Source organism: Lycorma delicatula, chromosome 3 (genome assembly GCF_047948215.1).
Source record: "Lycorma delicatula isolate Av1 chromosome 3, ASM4794821v1, whole genome shotgun sequence".
In the NCBI taxonomy this organism is placed as follows: domain Eukaryota; kingdom Metazoa; phylum Arthropoda; class Insecta; order Hemiptera; family Fulgoridae; genus Lycorma; species Lycorma delicatula.
The window spans coordinates 199,176,026-199,200,375 of NC_134457.1; the positions used below are offsets into that span (position 1 = coordinate 199,176,026).

General features: G+C 30.1%; 1 protein-coding gene across 2 annotated transcripts in view; it reads left to right on the forward strand.

Moving 5' to 3' along the window:
* RfC38 (replication factor C subunit RfC38) overlaps positions 1-24,350 on the forward strand; it is a 37,149-nt gene that overhangs the window by 1,463 nt on the left and 11,336 nt on the right. Inside the window, exons 2-5 of one of the 2 annotated variants that reach the window (XM_075359070.1) lie at positions 6,396-6,533; positions 13,568-13,733; positions 20,178-20,377; positions 22,755-22,837. In XM_075359070.1, coding sequence (XP_075215185.1) covers positions 6,396-6,533; positions 13,568-13,733; positions 20,178-20,377; positions 22,755-22,837 — 587 coding nt within the window. Of the gene's footprint in view, positions 1-6,395; positions 6,534-13,567; positions 13,734-20,177; positions 20,378-22,718; positions 22,838-24,350 lie in introns of both variants that reach the window. The other variant, XM_075359068.1, reaches the window with a different exon arrangement.

A 24,350-nucleotide genomic window follows, 5' to 3' on the forward strand; every position in this document is an offset into this window, starting at 1 on the left:
AGTATAATTTAGTAATTGCCAACACCCAATTTAAAAATCGTAATAGAAGAATATACACTTGGAAAAAGCCAGGCGATACTGCAAGGTATCAGATTATATCATGGTTAAGCAAAGATTTAGAAATCAACTTACTGCAAAACTTACCCTGGAGCAGACATTGATAGCGACCATAATTTGGTGATTTGAAATGATTTGAAATTTGGTGACTGAAATGTAGATTTGGGTTTAAAAACCTGAAGAAAAGGTGTCAGATGAGTCGGTGGAATTTAGAGAAGCTTGAGGAAGAGGAGGTAAAGAAGATTTTTGAGAAGGACATCGCAAGAGGTCTGAGTAAAAAAGATAAGGTAGAAAATGTAGAAGAAGAATGGGAGAATGTTAAAAAGGAAATTCTTAAATCAGCAGAAGCAAACTTAGGCGGAATAAAGAGAACTAATAGAAAACCTTGGGTTTCAGACGATATATTGCAGCTGATGGATGAACGTAGAAAATATAAGAATGCTAGTGATGAAGAAAGTAAAAGGAACTATCGGCAATTAAGAAATGCCATAAACAGGAAGTGTAAACTGGTGAAAGAAGAGTGGATTAAAGAAAAGTGCTCAGAAGTGGATAGAGAAATGAACATTGGTAAAATAGACGGAGCATACATTAGGAAAATTTTGGGGTACATAAATTAAAATGTAATAATGTGTTAAACAAAGATGGTACACCAACATATAATACGAAAGGTAAAGTCGATAGGTGGGTGGAATATATTGAAGAGTTATACAGAGGAAATGAATTAGAAAATGGTGTTATAGAGGAAGTTGAGGAGGATGAAATGGGAGAAACAATACTCAGATCTGAATTTAAGAGAGCATTAAAAGATTTAAATGGCAGAAAGGCTCCTGGAATAGACGGAATACCTGTCGAATTACTGCGCAGTGCAGGTGAGGAAGCGATTGATAGATTATACAAACTGGTGTGTAATATTTATGAAAAAGGGGAATTTCCGTCAGACTTCAAAAAAAGTGTTATAGTCATGATACCAAAGAAAGCAGGGGAAGATAAATGTGAAGAATACAGAACAATTAGTTTAACTAGTCATGCATCAAAAATCTTAACTAGAATTCTATACAGAAGAATTGAGAGGAGAGTGGAAGAAGTGTTAGAAGATCAATTTGCTTTCAGGAAAAGTATAGGGACAAGGGAAGCAAATTTAGGCCTCAGATTAATAGTAGAAGAAAGATTAAAGAAAAACAAACCAACATACTTGGCGTTTATAGACCTAGAAAAGGCATTCGATAACGTAGACTGGAATAAAATGTTCAGCATTTAAAAAAAATTAGGGTTCAAATACAGAGATAGAAGAACAATTGCTAACATGTACAGGAACCAAACAGCAACAGTAACAATCGAAGAACATAAGAAAGAAGCCGTAATAAGAAAGGGAGTCCGACAAGGATGTTCCCTATCCCCGTTACTTTTTAATCTTTACATGGAACTAGCAGTTAATGATGTTAAAGAACAATTTAGATTCAGAGTAACAGTACAAGGTGAAAAGATAAAGATGCTACGATTTTCTGATGATATAGTAATTCTAGCCGAGAGTAAAAAGGATTTAGAAGAAACAATGAATGGCATAGATGAAGTCCTATGCAAGAACTACCGCATGAAAATAAACAAATACAAAACAAAAGTAATGAAATGTATTAGAAATAACAAAGATGGACCACTGAATGTGAAAATAGGAGGAGAAAAGATTATGGAGGTAGAAGAATTTTGTTATTTGGGAAGTAGAGCTACTAAAGATGGATGAAGCAGGAGCGATATATAATGGCGAATAGCACAAGCGAAACGAGCCTTCAGTAAGAAATATAATTTGTTTACATCAAAAATTAATTTAAATGTCAGGAAAAGATTTTTGAAAGTATATGTTTGGAGTGTCGCTTTATATGGAAGTGAAACTTGGACAATCGGAGTATCTGAGAAGAAAAGATTAGAAGCTTTTGAAATGTGGTGCTATAGGAGAATGTTAAAAATCAGATGGGTGGATAAAGTGACAAATGAAGAGGTATTGCGACAAATAGATGAAGAAAAAAGCATTTGGAAAAATATAGTTAAAAGAAGAGACATACTTATAGGCCACATACTAAGGCATCCTGGAATAGTCGCTTTAATATTGGAAGGACAGGTAGAAGGAAAAAATTGTGTAGGCAGGCCACGTTTGGAATATGTAAAACAAATTGTTAGGGATGTAGGATGTAGAGGGTATACTGAAATGAAACGACTAGCACTAGATAGGGAATCTTGGAGAGCTGCATCAAACCAGTCAAATGACTGAAGACAAAAAAAAAAATTTTATCAACTTTGTCTGTGTGTCGGTCACACTGTTCAGTCAGTCTGTTTTGAGGTAGCGTTATTTTCTGCATTTTCCAACTCTCATTTGTTTTCCTTAAACCAAGAATCATTCTTAGAATCCTTCTCTTGCTAATTTCTATTTTGTCTATTTCTCACTGATTTATTGTTATCCATTCTGCACCATATAGGATTACTGTGGTGTAGTGCCTAATTTTTCTCATCCTAGATATTACTTTTTTTTTGTTGTGTACACTCTTTGTCACACTGTAGGCTTTCTGCATTTTGTTTAACCTTTTTACTTTATTTGCTTCTTTATCTAATCCATTTGGTTCAATGATTTTGCCTAGTCGAATTTCTCTGTTTTCTTGATTTTATAAAATGTTGATTCTACATCATTGGGAACTTGCTTGATTATCTATTCTAGGTTTTTCCAAAAGATAATTAAAGTCCTGTATTTTCCTCCATTTTCTTCAGGATGTTCAGTTTTGCTGTTTCTATATCTTTATAGTTTTATCTCAAAAGGCTAAGGCTAAGGAATCTACCCAAATTTTTTTTATATAATGTAGTCAATATAGAATATGCAAAAGGAAAGTATTCGTTTTTTATTATATTAAAATTTACTACATTGTGAATTTAAGAAATAGCTGTTTAAACTAAAACAATGTATTGCCTTTATTCAGCTACTGAAAAACTACATCCTGAAGTTTCAGATTCAGAACCATTTAGAAATTGATGTTTTTTTCTTTAGTAGACTTCTAATGATCTTCAGCTTCAGTATCTTTTTTGAATGCCTGTCATTTTAAAAGTACAAAATATGTATTATTTATGACTCATTTGGTATCAAGGACTGATTGCTATGTTTAATTAGAATAATTTTATATATAAAGTGTGTGTGTTACAACTTTTCAAACAAGTAGCTTATATGAGCTGCATGAATACATAGTAAGTAGCTTAACCTTTTCAGATCATGTAGCCTTGGAACTGGTTATGTACGGCGTCAGTTTTAAAACACTGTTACAATATCATTTTATATGGCATCTAAGTCAGTTATTTTTTTTATATTCGGAAAGGAATCAGTTTTATTACACAATTTGAACGTTTATACAATGTAAAATGTTTTATTTAGACTAGAAAGAATATGGCCATTTTTTCTCAGAAATGTGTGTGTGTGTGTGTGACTTGTTTATTATAATTGCTATGAGGGTTATGGAATTATTTATTATTTACAAAAATAGCTTATCTTATTAGCAACATATCGATATATTGAAACACATAATAAATTATGATATACGGCACACAAAAAAAATGAATTTGAGGTCATAAATACATCACTTTTACTTGAAGTCTATAAATAACTTTTCTGACAAATGATATCTGTAAACATGTAACACATATCGATTTGTAATGAATAACAGTATACATTAAAAATGGGTGTTTTGTCAATCTGAATAGCCTTTTGAGTGGTAGGGATTTTTATAAAACGTTTTCTAAATCTACTTTCACTTATACTAACATATGTTACTAATCTGTGATTTTTGACATGTGTTTTTCATCATATTTTGCCCAATTTTCACCCTATTTGCTTGTTAGTATTATTTTTAAAATCAGCAAACTATGTTTCATAAACACAAAGCAAAAAAAAATTTGCTAATAAAAAACGCGGTAGAAATGCGCAAAAAAATTCTGCAATTAAATTATCGTAATTTTTGTACTGTTTCAATTTTTTTTTGTTACAGGCATAAAAAATATCCAATCGTAACTTTTTTTTTGTCAGAATCTGTTAAATATCTTTATAAACTGTAATCTTTTGAAATTTTTCCACAAGAAGGTAGCATAAGACTATGAAGGGAGGTAGTCAGATACAAACATATTTTTACGGAGCGCTAATCAACCGCGGGTCATTGTGATGGGAAAAGGTTAATATTTAATAATAATGTTATATAATAATTTATCATTTATAAAATAATTAATACTTGTAGCATTAGAGTACTTTTCCAGTCTCATAAATATGAAATCTGTAACTGAGTAGTAGCATTAACCTTTAATCTACCTTTAATCCAAAAAAAGTACAACAATTATAATTGGGCATCAGTCTGTAATTAATTACAAGCATGAATTAATAAATATTGAAAAAGAGACTAGTATTTCAGAAAAGGTATACAGAGTTCCCAGCCTCATACACCAATAGTACAAGATGGACTTAATAGGAGGGAACATACATGATAGAATGAGCTGAGCCTAGAGGCCTGCTTTTTTAATATTGGTATTCACTTTCTTATGATGCTTTGGATGTTGCATCTTTCATAACCAATGAAATAGTGCTCTATTTATATATTCTCATCTACTGGCATTTTTGCCACCGTAGTAACAGCTTCACTTATACCAACACTGGTTGGCATCATTACACAACACCATATTCAGTTGGAAAATAACATTTTAAAATAGTTGATTTAAAGTAGATGATCTTTGAGTGACTGGTGCAGCAGCTGATTTCAACTTGGCATGAGCTGATATTGCTAAACAAATTTGTTGAAATATCTAGAAACATTACATAACTGAAGAACTGTTTAAGTTATGAAAATATTACATTTAGTTGATTTTATAGTTTTAGGCAATTTCCATTTCCAACCTTCATGAACAAAAAAAAATTTTAATGTGTTATTTGTTTTCTATAAATCACAGACTGTATTAAACTAGATTAATAAGTCCTATGGCAATGGTTTGTTCATATTATAATCTCATATTATTTGCTTTTAGACTAAAAATGAATAGCTTCCCCTAGGTATGATTAATGCTCTATAATTTGCTTTTTAAATCTTGTAACTATTCTGTTATGTATCTACCTTCATCTCCCGGTCTCACATATGGGTTTCTTCTTTTTTGATTTTTAAAAAAGCTCATAAGCTTATAGTGTTTAAAATTTTGAAACTTCTAGTTCTCTTTCATTTCTTATATCTAGTTCATAAGTTCATTTTCCCCAGCTACTTCCCTTTTTTGTCCTTCTGCTACGACAGTCCAATCTTTCATGAGTATCAAATTGTCATCTTTTAATATTTTATTAGATCATTTTTTCCTCTTATTACTTTTTTCATTTCTTTAACTGCAAAAGAGATTTGTGTATTAACCTGCTGTTGTGGGCTATACTGACCAAAATTATTTTCATGCTGTGTTAAACAATCCTGCTGCTTTTTATAACATACTATAAATTACATTTCTATTCATTATTTTATTTCTAGTTCTGCTTCCCCCTCTCATTCTCACCCGTATCTATTTCTTGTTTTAAATTATCTACTTAGCTTTTTTTAAAGTTTTTAACATTACTTCCTCTCATCCAAAGAATGCTTTGATTTTTATTATATCTGATGTCATATTCTTGAGCAGTCTCCACCCAGAGATCCAATTGGGAGACTATTTAACCCCCAGAATAACTTATGCAAGAGGATTCCATCAAATTGATTTTAAAAATAAAACGAAATTAATGCACTTTCTCAAAAAATACAGCTTATTTACAATACAGTTTATTTCACTTTCAACTATACAATATTTAGAATTAAAAATATAAAGTTTCAAGTTTGCTGTTCTGGCCAAATCAACATGTTCCCAGCAAGTAAGCCTTCAAAAACATATGGCAGGATTATTAGTAAAGATAGATATAAAAATAGACATAATAGAAATATTGGCTATAGTAATAAATGACAATCATAAAGCACTACAAAAAGATCATTTGTAATGGTGTTTATTTAAAATTGAAAATAATAAAGTTGTTTACAGATAGAAGTAATAAAAACCATAAACAGCTATTAAGTAAATTATACAACATCATTTTAGACAATCCATGTTAAAAACAGATTAAAAAGCTAACTTAGCAACAGATGTGTGACAAGGTTTTGGTTTTAGGCTAATAGGAAAGAAATATATTAAAATTTAAGAAGTAATTATAAAAATATTTTTTATTGAATGTTTTGTATAGTCCTCTCAATAAGCGGTATATAATTTTTTATCATGGTGATTCTTTTCCCATCAGTTCATTTTTTATCCATGTACATTATTTGCTACAGGTACAACAAGGTGATTTTCCGCATTTGCTTTTTTATGGACCGTCAGGGGCTGGTAAAAAAACACGTATTATGGCTTTATTAAGAGAACTTTATGGATCTGGTGTTGAAAGATTGAGAATGGAACACATGAATTTTCAGGTAAAGCTTATTTATACGTATAATTGTGTGTTTGTGTAATATTCCCTATTACCAATTCTTTTATTTTTGTACTTCCCCCATAAGTGTTCTTTCTTCTTTAATCTTATTTATTACTTGCTCATTCCTCACTTAATATTTATATATAAACTAAAACATGTTGAAGAGAGATAAAACAGTTTGGAAAAATTTTAATTAAAATCTAAAACCGAATGGGCATTTTAGTAGGTACCAAGGAACTTAGAATAAATATCTGCCTCTGAATGTTAATAGAAGAAAAACCGACAATTATAAAATAATAATTAATTAATAAATATTTTACACAACAATACTAAAAAAAAGTATTTTTGTATCATTTTTGATAATCCTACAAAAAAGTGGAAAGTTTGCCTTAAAACAACCTATACCAAATTCTGTTAGCTTATAAAGTTGAAGTAAACAAACTACATGTATTAGTTGCTCAGGCGACCGATTCACAAGCATCTCAAAATGTAACACAAGAAAAAGAGTGATCATTTGAAAAGATCAAGGGTTTTAATAGAACTGAAAGTCGTAATATTATAAATTTATAATCTTTTGATTACATGAGTACTAAATGACTAATTAATTATATGGTGACTAATATGAGCAATGATTATTGTGTTGTATATAGATATGGCCTTGTGAATCAGCAGAAACATGACAAAATTACTAACAAAAACACAATGTTTGTTTTTTCTTCACTTTACAAGCTAACTGAATATAGTATAAACAGCATCAATTCAATTTTATTTCCTCTTTTGAAATACATAGAAAACACACAATTAAAATTCAAGAAATAATAAGTAATACTTGCAAAGTAAGAACTGAGTGAAGGTATGAGTTAAAAAAATTTATTTAAGAATATATTGTAATATAATACAATAAAATTAAAGCTAAAAATAAAATATAAAAGGTGTACTCATAAAAATACAATTGCGTAAAAAATAGTTGATACATCAGAAATTCAATACAGTATACTTGTAATAGTTCACAGTAAACAATATCTAATGAAAAAAAACTGAACTTTAAAAGAGCCTCTCAATGATGCCATTCGATACAATCCACTTAATCATATCATTAATGGTTTTTTTATTAATACTAATATATATGGAATGATTAGGGATGAAATTTATTAACTTATTAGAAATGTAGGTGAATTGTCTTCTACAAACATTTAAATTAATACGACATACTTCAAAAATAATGCTTGAAGGATCATGTAATGATTCACGAATGGTAAAAAAAGGTTGGTATTTATTTATGTTTAATAATATATTCTTAATATATAGCTATCTAACTGTTAGGACTTTGAATTTGTTAGATAAATCCTGCTATTATAAAGCCTAGGTCTATCTAAAAGCTTTCTTAGTAGATATTTTTGGATTATAAAAATTTTATTGATATCTTTATTTGCCACTCCACGTGACGCTCTTATTCCATATTGAAGCATGGATTGAGCTTATGCAAAATAAACAGTTTTAGATATAGTTAGATTTCTTAATCTATTGGCGTTATAAAATTTGTGAATTAAATATTTGAGCCTGCAATGTTTATATTCATGACTAATAACGTTTTTAGTTGTTGCATGTTTAACATAGTAGTTAATTTATTTGAAAAAACTCAGATTGACTCATTTGCATTTGCAGATAAGCTAAAAGCAGATAAAGTGTTCTCCCATTTTTCATTTTTTAAATTGTTTATTAAAACATCATAAATGATCTTCATATAGCAACAATTTTTACTAACTTCTTTTATTGTACTCATACAAATTAATTGGATACTAGTACAAAAGTGATCAGTTATATAGTTTTAAAGATTGAACCTATAATATTATTAGGCTTAAAAGATGCGTTGTTAAAGAATAATGATCTGTACAGGATTTTAACCGTAGTAGGTTTGTTAATATATGATTTAAATCCGTTAGCTGCCATAATAGTAAAATATTCATTTGAAACAATATTTTTATCAAAGTGATTATTTAGATCTCTGATTAGAACAGCATTAGATTTAGTTTTCAAAAATTGTAAACACTCTTAAGCTATCTAGAAAAGTATTTATAGATGTAGATGGAGATCAAAATAAAGCGATAACAGTAATAGATTCACTTTCATGTGGTAATTGTATGTTCAAAATTATTGTGTTAGCTTCTAAAATTTTATATTTATTTATACTTTTAATTGTTAGATTGTCTTTAACAAACATAGATATTCTATTCCCATTACATCTACTCAAACCCGGTTCATTAACTCCCAAATATCCATTCAATATGTAATTGAATTCATCTGATATTCAAGTCTCTGATAATATTATAATATGGAATTTGATTTTACAATTTTGTATTACATATACCAATTTGTCAAAAATTTTATTTAGACTGTATATATTCATATGAATAATATTAAAAGAATAGTTCATCATCATATCATTGATAAGGATATTTGGCTCGAAATTTAATATGTCATCGATTAGTGCTATAACATTCTAATGAAATCTCACTTTCAAAATTGTTTGTGAGTACTATAAAGCAGAATAATTAAGAAAAGGTAACATAATAAAGAGAGTTAAAAGTTCTACTAAAGGAGCAGTGATTATATGCTGCACTAGAGTCACCTATTTAGTAATACGTACCAAGAAATCGTCAGAATTATTACATCATATATCAATAAGAATTACAGGTAACAAAAATTGGTCAGTGTGTAAATAAATAGAATATTAATCGCAAAGTAATGCTATTGTGATTCAGAAACAAAACATGTAAAATTACTGATAAAATAAAATAGAAATATTACTTTAATCTTGAAATAATTAAAGATAACATAACACTAAGTAAGTCCTAACACAAATAAAACGTAACACTAAGTAAGAGTCAACAAAAATAAGATCAAATTATGAAATCACCAATGTTTATCTTCAGAAATTACGACCTCATAGTAAATGTCAAACTAAAGCATATAATTACAAAAACAGCATAATGTCAGCAATATCCATGGAAACAATAATTAACATTTAATTACTAAACTTATCTAGATCTTTCTTCAAAATTCTTTGTACTGGTGATGCTGTCTGCCTAACCAGGATCTTTCCGTCATGCGACCAAACAAAAGCTAATTTATTTTCTCTTTTTAATCCTTTGGCCACACCCTATATAGATTTATAAGGCAGATGCTCATTAATATATATGTGTGATGCTATCAACTTTGAATCTGTTTCAATTGATTTGAGATCATACTTCTTTTTGGCTGCAATGATCCATTTATTTTTTATCTGTTGGGAGACAAATTTAATCGCAATAGAGGAGGGATTTTTTTGCATTTGGTACACAATGAATAGTTATATATTATGTTTAAATTCAATTTGGATATTATGTACCAAAGACTCCAAAACAACCAACAAATTCTCACCTTTTCTTTGAGGAATACCCACAATTTCTATGTTTTCCAGCTGTGTCTGCTGCTGTAGCAAATTTATATCACTCTGCAGCTGTAAGATGGTTTTACTGAGGTGAGAACTTCTCTAACTTCTAACTCATCACACCTGTTGACAGTTTTTTTTTTTTGTTGTAGAGTCAATTCAGTAGAAATTTGGTTTCCTCTGCAGTAATTTTAAGATTTCCAATTTGACCTGATAGTTGTCCTATTTTTTCAGTTATACAAGACAAAAGCTCAATACGTAAGTTGGACAACAGATTTAAAATCTGTTCAAACCTAGTCTCAATCTGGCACATTCCCCCAGCTTCATAAATACCAAAGCAATTTTCACATTTCCTAGCAGCCCTTGCCAGAGAATTTTTCTTCTTAGATTTATCAAGAGATAACCTTGTACATGAGATATGCAAAACATTTTTACACTCACTACAGTTTACTGCGTCATTGGTAACCTCAAAAATAATTTTACACTTATAATAAATTGGCATTTTGCAATATATTTAATAAGTTATTTTTATTGTATATGCACTGCAGAAATGTAGTAAAATTGTACCCTATACACTTTACTTACAATAGTTAGATTTATATAGAAACTGCACATTACGGTCTGCTAATGAAACTCACCCACTGTCATCGGAACGCTGAGCATAAATGAATCACCCAAATACCAATCGCTTATAACAACCAGTATAATATGCCCATATGTAGGCTTAGATAAGATAGAAATATATTTCAAGGAGGACAGAGACAGTATGAACTTATGTAAATCTAAGCAATATTATTTAAGCAATCATATAACCATTCATGTACTTATGATAGATAACTTAAATAAAGAGATTTAAAATAAATTCACTATTTGAAAGGCTGATTTTGTTCCTTATCTTATTTAACAATGAAGTTTTTTCCATCATTATTAATTAAAGATTTCCCAGTTACCTAATTCTTGGTTCATTACAAACTTTCTCTAGTCTTGTTCTTTTTTTTTTATAAGGCTTCTAATAATCTAATTTTGTGATCACCATCCCATTGGACTATTGTGATTTCTGTAGTCCTTTAAAATGAAAAATGCTTCTCTATTCTAATTTAAATGTTTCTTTTAATTTATTTTATATATATATATATATATATATATATATATATATATATATATATATTCTAAATTAAAGGTATTATCTGTACAAACTTATTTATGAATTTGTAGTTTATCATCTTAGTATTTTATACTTATTAAAGACTAAAAATAAAAATTTTAATACATCTGATGAAGTGGTGTGCACTATAAAAATGCTAATGTCAATTTTTAAAAAGCGTAAGCAGTAAGTTATATTTCTATTTATTATTCATAATAAATTTATTTATTTATGAATGCTCTTTAAACAGATTAAGTATCTTTAGGCAGAGACCAATTTCCTAAATATAACCAAAGTAACAAACATAAATTTTTAAAACATTTTTTACATTACTTTTACGTAGAGGACAGTTTGCAATTTGTGATATGGCTTACCAGATCATTTTTTTCTATTATTCCAAAATAAGGGTGTTTTGTTATTTACTAAACCTCTTATCAGTTGTATTCTGCATGCACTAGTTTAGCTAAACCAATGAATTCATCTGTGTATTTAATAAAATTAATTTCCTTTAATAACCACACAAAATATCAGTGGTTTGCTCTGTAATTAGAATTTCTTTTTCAAATAAATTTCAATAATTAGTTTTAGCTCTTTCTATCCATCATATAAGTAAATAAAAATGTAGAAAAATATTATATGTTCCTCTGTAATATTGATTAAATAAATTACTGTATGTATAATAATAAATGTTATATAAATTGAATAAATAAGTTATATACAGGTTTCACAATTTTGAAGTAACCCTCATAAAAGTAAAAAAAAAATTACAAGTTTTATTGTTAAAAACAAAAAGTAAATTATTTGCCATTAAGTGTCCCAACAGAAAATTTAAATTTCTAAAAACAATATCCAAAGATGATGGCAATTCGAATGTTAATGCTGAGATTTTGAATGGCACTTTGAAACACTTTCATGGGAACTCATGGGACCATGTAGTTTGAAGTTTTGAGTTCTTATACAACTTGAATTTTGTAAAGGTGAAACTTCAAATCACAGGAATATTCTACAGATAGTTGTTCGGTTTAGGTACAGTGCTGCTGTGTGTTTCCTTATTAATCATGGGCTCCTTCCAATTGGGGTCAAAACTGGTTCAATGTGTTCTAGAGTTGTTGACGTGGTGATTTCTTTTTTAGGGCTGAATCCATCTCCTTGAAATTTTCAACCCATGTTTTGATGGTGTGGCAAGATCGAACACAACCATGACTTCCTAAATTGTAATGACATCGGAATTCATGTTGAGCAGCAGTTACACTGTCACCATTCTTGTAAAATGCCATCATGACAAATGCTCACAATGACCCACTGGTCCTTGATTACTAAATGGCAGGTAGTTGTGCATAGAAGGATGCCACTCCCACCTTTCTACCAGCTTGTCAGGGCTGCTACTACTACTTTCAAAATTTCCAGTTTTCCTGCCATCTTGTATATATAAATAATTAGTATAATTAAATTTACTTACTCTATTTCAATACTATAACCTTAGGCATACCCATATTTTAACATGGAAGGTATGATGGATGAAATGAGTGAAAAACGCCCAGTTTTGCCAGGAATTAAATTCAAGATCAGCTGCTCTAGAAGCTAGTATACTAATCACTGTACTAACTAAGCAATTGCAAACAAAATGTCTAGAACAAACACAAAATCTAATAAAAAATACATCCGTCTTAAGAAATTATATTATAGCAATCTGGCAATTAACTCAATAGCAGCATGTCCCACACCACTAAATTTTTTTTTGTGATTGTACAGTTATTTTAGCAACAGCATGTATCACCATGGACATTGTTTTCTGTTTTGAAGTTTGTTGGTTTTATCAAGGTGTGAAAATTAAGTGATTCCTTATCAGTCCAACTGATAATTTTAATATTATGTGTTTTAAATACAGTAAAGCGCATTCAGTTCTTGTGTTCATCATTAGTTGCACTAACTCTTTGTTTTTCCAGCTTGCAAGACAGCAGCGTTAGTGATAATAACAATAGTCATAAGACCAATTAAAAGTGTTTTGAAGTAAGTAAAAATAGTCATTTTAGTTTAAATTTGACTTACTTTGTTATTAAAAAACAGGTTATTTTGTGTAATCTTTAATATCAATCTGCATCATCAGCAGCATTAAATATTTCAAAATAAGATAACTTGTTTTAGATACCAGTTACATCTTACCTACAGTTATGTAAAAGTTTGGTTAATAATAAAAGAGGTGGAACAATCCATCTGAATTTTCTGCATTAAAAACTGCTAAAGAATACTCAGTTCTTTATGAAATGTGTTCCAATTAATTTAAATAGATTGTGCTACTAATATTATTTTAAAAGCCAAAACAGGGAGTTTTTATCTCATTTTTATTAAAACAACAGTACCTTTTTTAACCAATAATATAAAATTGCTGAATGATGATAGTGTTTGTCTTGAGTAAGACTAGCATTTCAGAATTAACATGTTGATTTTTTTTTATAAACAGACACCTTCAAACAAAAAGCTTGAGATAATGACAGTAGCAAGTAATTATCACATTGAAGTAAATCCAAGTGATGCTGGAATATATGACAGGATAGTTGTAATGGATTTAATTAAAGGTGCTGCACAAACACATCAGCTTGATGCCAGTGGCCAACGTGAATTTAAAGGTAATTCTATTAGTTATGTTCTCTAATTTTTTTCATCATATTCTGGTGTTCTGCCTGGCTGCAGATCCCTTACACCACTTCTTTTTCCATTCATTTTTGCACTAAAGCTTCTCTTCATCCCTTTGAAGTTTCCAATCTTCATCTCATCTATTAAGTTCATCTTTGTCACTTCTTTTCTCCTTCTACCTACCCTTCCAATGCAATTGTCAAAATTCCATTCCCTGTTAATTACATGTTATAATCATTGCCTTTCTTTTTGTGTAATTTCTGCATGAGTTATTTTTCTTGCTTAATACTGTTCAATATTTATTCAATCCTCATTCAATCTGTACATCTTACTTTCCCTTTGGCACTGCTATCCTACCATTTATTTCCATTGTAATCTTCCAGTCTTATGTCACCATAGTCCAAATATCTGTAATCTTTACTTTTTCTAATCTTCTTTCACTTGCCTTTACCACTAAATCCTCTTTGTTGTTTACTTCCATTATTTTTCACTTTACTTAATTTTTTCTTTCTTCTAAGGCTTTTAACAGTGTTTGAAGCATCTCTGGTTCCTTTCACTTTCATGAAGCCAAACTGTTCCCTTCCTGCATTCTCTAACATTACTTTTACCAACTTTCAGTTCAGGATTCTTTAAAATGTTTTAATGGCGTGGGTTATTAAACTTTTTCTGTGTTTAATTTATTTTCTGGTACCAGATCTCTTTGGATGGTACCATTACTGTTTTCACAAAGTCTTCAGGTCATTCTCTCATACAATATATCCTATTACACAGTTCAATTATTTCTTTCACACCTTCCTTATTTAAGCAGTTTTAAAATTCTGTGGAAAGTTCATCTATTCCAGTTGATTTTTTATTCTTCATTTCTTTAATTCTCTTCTGTACTTCATTCTTTAACATCAGTGGTCTTTCATCCTGTTCAGTTACCTCACATTCCTTTTCTGTGTTAAGTTCCTCAGGTTTCTCTCTTGTTATAAAAGATTTTCCAAATACTTAATATTTCTCTTCCTTTTTTCCACAGTCATCCTTTACAGATATATGTTGCTCCCAATGATTAATCAATTTTCTCACTTCTCATGCCATCAGCTGGTGGTCTCACCATGGTCTATGACCTTACTGCTTCCTTCAGTGGATCATCCATGCTGAAATGAATGGAGAGATGAATATCCTTTAATTGCGGAAAGAAGTAAAAGATGCAGAGCACCATATCTGGCATCATATCTGGTGCATAGATTTCAAGTTATTCTACATACCTAATAACTTGAAATTTCAATTTCACAAGAGCCTCTGTAGTTGCAAGAAATGTGTGGCTGAGCATTATCATGTTGCAGAATTATTAGCTCCATGACTTGTCAAGCATGACGCATAACTCTACGGTATTTTAATTCTATAATTCTATATGTGTCGCACACAATTTACTATTGACTGAGCTTCCAGATAGTCAATCATGTACATGTGTTTGGAATGCCAAAACATGCAAAAAAATTCTTTGCACAGTGTTGTAATTTGAACTTTTTTTTATGGCAAATCATAAGTACCAGTATCTCATGCCCTGCCCTGCCATTTTTCTTTTGGGTCGTAATGGTGTACCCAGGTTTCATCTCCCACCACAGTATTGAAAAGAAAATGATCTTCCTTGTCATAATAATGTTTCAGCAGTTCACAACATTTCTTTCATTGTTATTTATTCTTTTCTGTGAGTTTGTGTGGCACCCACCAAAAAGGAAATTTTATGATAACTCAGTTGTAATATTGTCGCCTAATTGTTCTGTAGATATTCCTATTTGAATGGCAATGCATTGTGTCGTACAATATTTTGTATACAATATGACATTTTTGTTGTAATATTTGTTGATACAATATTACAATCAATTCATCCACTTCCATTTGATGCGTCTATTCAGTCACTGAAACTGATCAATCACTGCAAGGCTCATCCTCAATATTCATCTAACCAGCTTCTGATGCACAACATTTTTAATATTTATACCCCTTAACAAGTTCTAGAGAGTATATTTATGAATTTTAAATCTGATATCCCTTTCCTTTATTTTTTATAAAAAATCAGAAGTGCAGGATTTTTTCCAAATTACCATTTTTGACATTTTATACAGAGTTTATCACAAAGTTCTCCTGCGACATTCATAACCAGTTCTACTTGTGAAAATAATGGAAAAAGCTCAGTTTAACATATGTCCTAAAATGCTTAATTTGCGAATTACGGTTAGTGACGATTTCACTCTGATTTCAGCATTTCTGATGAAATGAGATCATACTGAAATTTTTAGGACATTAATTAAGAAGTAGAATTAGTGATTTCTTATGGGTTTTTACATGAAAAATTGAATGAAATAGGTCCCAGAACCGTATCTGCAGTAGTTTTTGAGAAATTGGGGGTAAACCCCAATAAACTGGTTAAATCCCCTGTTTTTTTATGTTTTGTATACAATAATTTTGTTAAATGGGTAATAAACACAGCAATTTTTTAAATAAAACTTGTAGGGAATTTAATACTGAAAAAATGGAGTAAAAAGTTGAATAAAACAAAGAAAAGTTAGAAAAATTCAAATTTTATTTAGAAACAGTGCATTATATATACCAATTTATAATAAATGTTTAAAAATGAGGCCCCCCCTCCACCACTTTCAAAACATTTCTCTGCACGTTTCTGTACTGCTTTCGTTGCTGTTCTTAGTTTTCATGGTTGTCCTTAAGTTACTCAGCAGCATCCTTAGTGCAGACAATTAATTCCTCACAAGAATGTATTTTTGTTTTGTATACAGTATTTTCATCCATCCCCAGTTGCAAAAATCTAAAGGTGTTAGATCAGGTGATCTTGGTGGCCAGAAATATGGACTTCCATGACCAATCCATTTCTCTGGGAAATGATGATTAAGTGGTAACAGTATAAGAGAAGTGGGGAGGTGCGCTATAGTGCTGAAAGTATAATTTGTGTCTCAGTTCTAGAGAACATTTTCAAGCAGCTGCAGCAATTCTTCTTGAAGAAAGTGCAAATAGACCTCAGCATTTATGCAGTCAGGTAATATGAACAATTCAAACAGATTGTGAAGAAGGCTGCAACATACATTGATGTTAAATTGGTGTTGAAAATTGCCTTCCACCGTTTCATGAGGATTTACTTCTATCCCATGTATACTCATTGTGTAAGTTGTTGATGCCATCTTGAGTGAAATTTGCCTCATCGTAAAGAAGACATACTTGTAGAGTTGTCAATTTGTATTCAACCAGTTGCAGAATTCCAAGCAAAGCAGACCGTCTTCTGAGTGTAGATGTTGAACTAGCTGTTTATGATAAGGATAAAACTTGTTTTGCTTTAAGTGTCCTCCAAACCACTGAACATGAAACTCCAATCCACCAAGAAAGATGTAGTTTATTGACGCCTGAACTCCATCAATAACAGCATAGTGTTGGGTAGAATGTTCATAACTAGTACAAATACTAGGTAGTGAACCAGTTTCCCAAAGAATGCGCTAATTGTTTTGAGATCTGGAATTCTGCAATTCAGAAAACATATTTCATATACTACAGCAGCTGTGCATTACCATTGCACACACCCAAAATGCATATCATATCAGTGTATTCCTGTTGTAAATAAGTACGGCATTACTTCAATGACAAACCGATCACATACAAACTGAAATTCACAAAAAACCTTTGCCAAGACAGCACATTTCACAGTACCCAATATATTTAATATACCTTAAAAAATGATTTAAACACTAATAAAGTATTGTGGTTGACCAGCTGTGGTTTTTTTATAACTTTGAAATTATGATTTTTCAAATAATTTATTGTATTTCTGTCATTAATAAAAAATTATTATCTAAGTAATTTTTATTTTACGTGTGTTTTCCAGGTTTTTTAAAATTATTTCACAATAAATTTTGTTTTTACAAATTTTTCATATCACCAAAAAAGAATCTTGGTTTTTGTTTACATTAAATACCTAACATTACATTAAACTAGCTCTCTGACAAATGTAGTAATGTACTGTTTCTAAATAAAATTTGAATTTTTATAACTTCTCTTAGTTTTATTCAACTTATCTTAGAACATTTTGTTCAGAATTAAATTTCGAGAAGTTTTGTTTAAAATTTTTACGTGTTTATTACCCATTTAACAAAGTTATTTTACATCAGAATATAAAAAACAGGGTTTTTTACCTGAACTTATTAGTTTTCACCCTAGATTTCTCAAAAACTACTGCAGATACAGTTCTGGGTCCTATTTTATTCAGTTTTCAGGTCAAAAACCACAAGAAATCACTAATTTTGTCTCGTAATTGAAGTTCTAAAAATTTCAGTACAACCTCATTTAACCAACTGAAATCAAAGCAAAATCTTTCATTAGCTGTAACTCGCAAACAAAGCACTTTAGGACATATGAGGTTTGTCCCAAAAGTAAGTGTACTGATTTTTTATTTAATTATCTATTGGATAAGTTATCTCCTTCAAAGTATGACCCTTGAAAAGTTACGCAGTGGTTCCAATGTTTCTTCCACTGTTCATAGCAGTATCGGAAGTCATTTTCTTTAAGTGTGTTAGCAAATGAGCTACACACACTTAAGGAAACTCTAACCCATTGGTTAGTTTTTTTTAATGTTTTTTATCATCCTGAAATGATGACACTTCAGTTTCAACTTAGGGAAGAGGTAGAAATTGCATGGAGCTAGATCTGGGCTGGAGGGAGGCTGTAGAAGTAGGGGAATGTTTTTCTTCAACAGAAATTCTCAAATTGAAAGCGAAGTGTGAGCTGGCACCCTATCGTGGTGCAGCACTCAATCATGTGCAATGTCCGTTCAGACTTGCTGGAATCGTTTTCGAAGTCTTTTCAAGACATCTTTGTAAAAGGTGCTAATAACTGTCTGTCCTTGAGGTACAAATTCTTTGTGCACAATGCCACAACTGTTGAAAAAACAATAACCATTGTTTTCACCTTGGATCTGCTCATGCATTCTTTCTTCGGGATGAGGAGAACTTTTTGTGTTCCATTCTGAATTATGCTTTTAAGTCTCAGAATTGTATTCTAACACCCATTATTCATCACCTGTTATTTATTCAAAAAATTTGGCCCAATTTTGAGTCTTTCCAGTAAATCCTGACATATTTTCACCCAATTTGCTTTTTGCTCCACAGACAAGTTTTTCAGTATGAGTTTTAAACAAAATTTTCACATGTGTAAACGATCTGTTAAATTTCTATGGACTGCATTTTTATCCAATCCTGTTTTTTTTTGCAATCATCCTGACATTCAATTGGTAGTTTTCGCCATCACAGCTTGCACCACTTCTACATTTTCATTGTTTGTTGACAAGGTTGGTCTTCCAGATCGAGGTTGTCTTTAACATTTTCTCGGTCCTCTTTGTAAGCTTTGTGCCACTTAAAACCCATAGTTCTTGATAGAATGGCATCTCCATGATATTTGGTTAAAATCAAATGTTTCTGTGGCAGACTTGTTGAGTTTCACATAAAATTTGATAGTATAACATTCATATTTTCCTCCATTGCAAACGTAATGAGGTTATAAAACACGACCATACACAAACAGTACTAGCATCCGACTTGACTCAATCGGTCCAGTTGAAACAAAACATCATTTTGCATTAACTTTGCATTACATATGTTTATGTGAACATTTTCCATTATTTTTACAAGTAGAATAGTTATGAAAGTGCTTGGAGAACTTCGTGATACACTTTGTATATCAAATGGGGAAGATAATAAAAATTCTGAAATTGATTGGTTTGAATCTCCAAAGGAGTAGAACCAGCAGTAAAAATTACAACATTGGTATTAAACTGCTGATATCAGTTAAGATATACTATTTACAATATGCCCAAAAAATTGTCAAACTGGAAGGTGTCATTTCTTTTTTTTAGAGCCATATTTTTTACTTACAAACAATTACAATTCCCAGAATTACATTTTTGTTTAGCCATAGAGAAGTTAATTTGATAAAAGTTCTTGTAATGTTAAAGAATAATTTAGGCCCAAGTTAACTGATAAGAAAATGTTTGAAATACTCTTTATGTGGCAATGAAAATGTAAATTCCTAATAATCTTGACATATATTTAATGGTACATACTAAATTTATATATTACAAAAAATAATGTAAGGTACTCTTTAATTATGACCAGTACAATTAATTTTAGTTTTTCTTAGAAATGGCTGTACTTTTTCTGAGAGTGACTTTATCTTGTGTCATATCAGCTACAACTATTACAATTTCAGGATACAGTATATATACATTTATATAATTATTCACATTAAAATTTTATTATTGACTGATAGTATTTATTATTTTGATATAAGTAAGTAATTTAAGAGTTGATAACATTTTTGCTGAATGCAAAACTAATTTATCATTTTTATATAATGAAAAATTTTTAATTTTGTGAATTAATTTTTTATCTGTTTAGTAATTTTATTAACTGAGGTAGACAAGCTTACTAAAGATGCTCAGCATGCATTAAGAAGAACTATGGAAAAATATGTTCAAACCTGTAGATTAATTCTGTGTGCTAATTCAACTTCTCAAGTAATTCCTGCTATAAAATCTCGATGTCTTGGTATTCGTGTTTCTGCTCCTACAAGTAATGAAATTGTATCTATATTACAGGTTTGTTAGATGTTAAAGATTAATAGTTAATTATTATTGATAATTAATTGGAATAGTGTATTAACTTTGATTAGGATCAGCAGAAATATTTGCTTTCTTGTATTCTGAAAACATTTAAGAAACAATTAAAAATGTTCTTTGTGGTACTACATTAGGTGCACTGGATATCTCACTGCAGTTTTACTTACATTCATCATCATTTACTAAAGGCTATGCCTTGTCGATTTAGCCACATCACTCTCATCTCCGCTTCTTTCTTCAAGTCATTATATGAACCAAGGCCCATCCTCTTCTTTAACATTATTGATGATGGTTGCTCTTGGTCTACCTCTAGGTTTTTTTACCCAAAACCTTGCCCTCAAATATTTTCGTCGAAAACTGGTCATGTCGTATTACACTTCCTATCAATTTCACTCTTCTTCGTATAACATTTAGCAAGGACCTCCTCTCACTCACTTCTGCTAACACTTGATCATTTCTTTTCCCATCCACCCAGCTTGTTCTTGTTATTCTCCAAATCCACATTTCCATTGCTTCTGGTCTTCTTTCTGCTTTCTCAAGCATTCATGTTTCACACCCATAAGTTAGAACACTCCAGACATAAATTTTAGCGAATTGTTTCCTTATTTACATACTCATATGATTATCAGTCAGTGTATTCTTTTTATCCTGGAAAGCTCATTTTGCCAGTGCTATTCTTCTTTTTACTTCTGTGGCATTTATTATCGCTAGTGACAGTGCTTCCCAAATAATAAAAACAGTCAACCTTATCTACAATAGTACCGTCTAATTTAATATCAACCTTTGTACCTTCCTTTGTTTTTCCTACAGTCATAATCTTTGACTTCTTGTTATTAATTTTCAGTTTAAGTTGCAGTTCAGTTACTTAAATTTTTGAATAAAAATGGTATAAACCTTTTAAGATTATTTTAAAAAATGCATTTAAATCAAAAATAGTTTTATTATATATTTTTTATAAATATATAAAGGTATTCTCCTATTTTTTGTTACAGAATACAGTAATTCTTAATCTCTTGCTGAATATGTGTTCCTGTTGGAATTTTATCTGCTTGCAGATATTTTAGAGATGTTTGAATTTTAGAGTATGCTAGGCAAAATCCATGACCGTCCTTTAGGTCAAAAGAATTGTTCCTAACCTGCGATATGTTATTATATTCTGATTTTATTTTGTTATCAAAATATTATAAATTATGCATATTTAGCTACTTTGTTAGTATTCATTCATGTATTGAATAAATGAAGATTAGTCAACTATTGATAGGAATAATGCCCTAATAAGTTAAATATTAACATTGCCAAAATTCACACATTGTAAGGTTAAGTAAACTTATGTAGTTTTTATCATTTTTTATGAAGTATATTGCTGTATTTATTTGGAAGTTATTTTTATTTTTTTTGTATTAAGGTATTTGTATTTATTCAAGTAGTGTTGGGTAATTGTCTTGCATGTAATTAAAATATACTATGAAAAAAAGGAATGTTTGTATTCATTTAAATTGCATTACTAAATGTTTAATTGATAAATAATTTATTTAGATATATATATTTATTTATCATTAAAAGAAAGTAAAAAAATGTTAGCTGAAGTTAAATAAGCCAAGAAGGGGTTATTTTCAAAAGTATAGTTCTATACTGTTTATAAATATTTTAATACTGATTATTATATCTTTGGCTTGTAAGTTTCTCTCTTTAGTAAAATTTAACATTAACTTGCAGTTATTTATCTAGAATTTTATTTTGACCAAAAAAACTAGTTTTATTTGTCTTGATTATTGAAAGGTTGAGCAATTTATTCACTTTATAAAATTTAATTATGATTGAAATTCTTTTTTTATGTTATAGTACATTCACTTCGAATTGAGAATTAGTTTTATAGAATTAATTTTATGGCGTTATTTTTTCATTTCACACGTTTCCCACCCTTTCTTATTGCTGTTATACATGTAAAACAACAGCTAAGATTCAAATCAGTTACTTCTGAGGGTAATAATGTTCATTATACAGTCAGTCCCAGTAATGAACAGAAGGAAGAGAGCTGAAAATCTCTTTCATTCTCTTATGGTTTGATATGCCAGTGTGCAGTAATATGTTTCATGGTGAAGAAGCCAACAGGAAACCATTTCACTCCTCACTTTTCTTAGTAAGCCTAGTGTGAGATTTTTTTTTTGAGAATGGTACTGCCAGTTGTAGAAGTGACATATCTCATCAGATCAGCTAAATCATTTTGGTTATGCACCTATTTTATATTTATATATAAAATAGTTCCTAAATTGCTTAATTCCTTGTTCTTAAATTGCTTAATTTAAGTGTATTTTTTCAGAGTGTTTGTAAAAAGGAAGGTCTTAATATTCCACAGGAGTTGGCTGAACGAATAGCAGAAAAATCTGATCGAAATCTTCGTCGTGCCATTCTTATGTGTGAAGCTTGTAAAGTTCAGCAGTAAGTTAACTTACTATTTACTTGTTTTTTTTTTTTTTTTAGTGAATACACAGGGTGAAATATAAAATCAGAATACAGACATTACAAGAAATTCCAATTGAGAACCCTTTGAAGTAACAGCCAAGCAGTGATCAAAGTGAATAGCTAATACTAGCATTTAAATCACTCTGATTCTATCAACATTACTTATGTCTCTGCTGTTATTGTATCATGCTTGTGAGTAATGTAGGGCAAGAGGAATATTTGATAAGTCCATGTAAAGTCAATAGATGGCATTTGTAGTACATGTGCAGGTCACTGTTAGTTTCATGTATCTCTGTTAGGAGCATACACCAGTACACATAATTTCAGTTAGATGTAATCATAATTATGTTGTTGACAGATATTTGAGTCAATCAGTTATTGTGATTTGTGAAAAATGGATGAAAGAGAATTTCAGCTAATGACCAAACTACTTTCTGAAAGCAAAACCACATAGAATCTTAAGCCGATCTGGATAAATATTTTGGCAAGTCAGCTTCATCAATTCAAACATTTTATAAATATTTTGGTTATTTTCAGTGTGGTTATAATATGAACACAAAATGATACTGAACATTTTGGATAGTCTGAAATTACAACTGCTGAGAATATTGAAAAAATTCATATGATATAGAGGATAGAAGATTGAAAGTGAATGAAATTGCATTGACAATAGACATTTCAAATGAATAGGTGTATCATATTTTATACAAATATTTACATGTGAAATAACTGTCCACATACCATATCTGCTAACAATTGATCAAAAGCTTGAATGAGTAAACATTTTGAAGGATGGTTTAAACTGCTTCATTATCAATGAGAAGAATTTTTGTGTACTTTCATAACAGTTGATGAATTTTGTATACACTATTGATTTGAAATCAAGGACCAGTCAAAACAGTGGGTTGCGGTCTGGAAACTTACTCTAAAGAAAGTGAAAGCTGTTCCATGAGCAGGTAAAGCACACTTGTTTTATTGGATACTTTTGGTATAAACTTCATTGATTTTCTGGAGAACGGTAAAAGATAAGTGATCAATAATATGCACCCTTGCTAGATTGTTTAAATGAGGAAATAAAGAAAAAATAACTTCATTTGATGAAAAAGAAAAGGTTATTTCTCAGCAAAATTGTTCAAATTAAAATTCAAAATTCTTGGATATTTTCTCTGCTCATCAGACTTAGCATCTCAAACTAATATCTGTTTGAAAATATGAAGAAATGGCTTGCTGGTGAGAGACTTGTATGAAAGAGATAAAATTATTGGGGAAATATCTGCCTATTTTGAAGACTTTGATAAATCATTCTCTAAGGATTGAATTGAAAAACTTAAGCATTTTTTTGATTAAGTGTGTAGATTTTAAATGTGATTATGTTACAAAAGAAAACAGATGTTTCCCAAAAATTATTTTTTTCTTTATTTTTGCTTAGACTTATCAGACACCTTAGGTATATGTTTTGCAATATTTTTCTCCCATCTGTAGATATTCT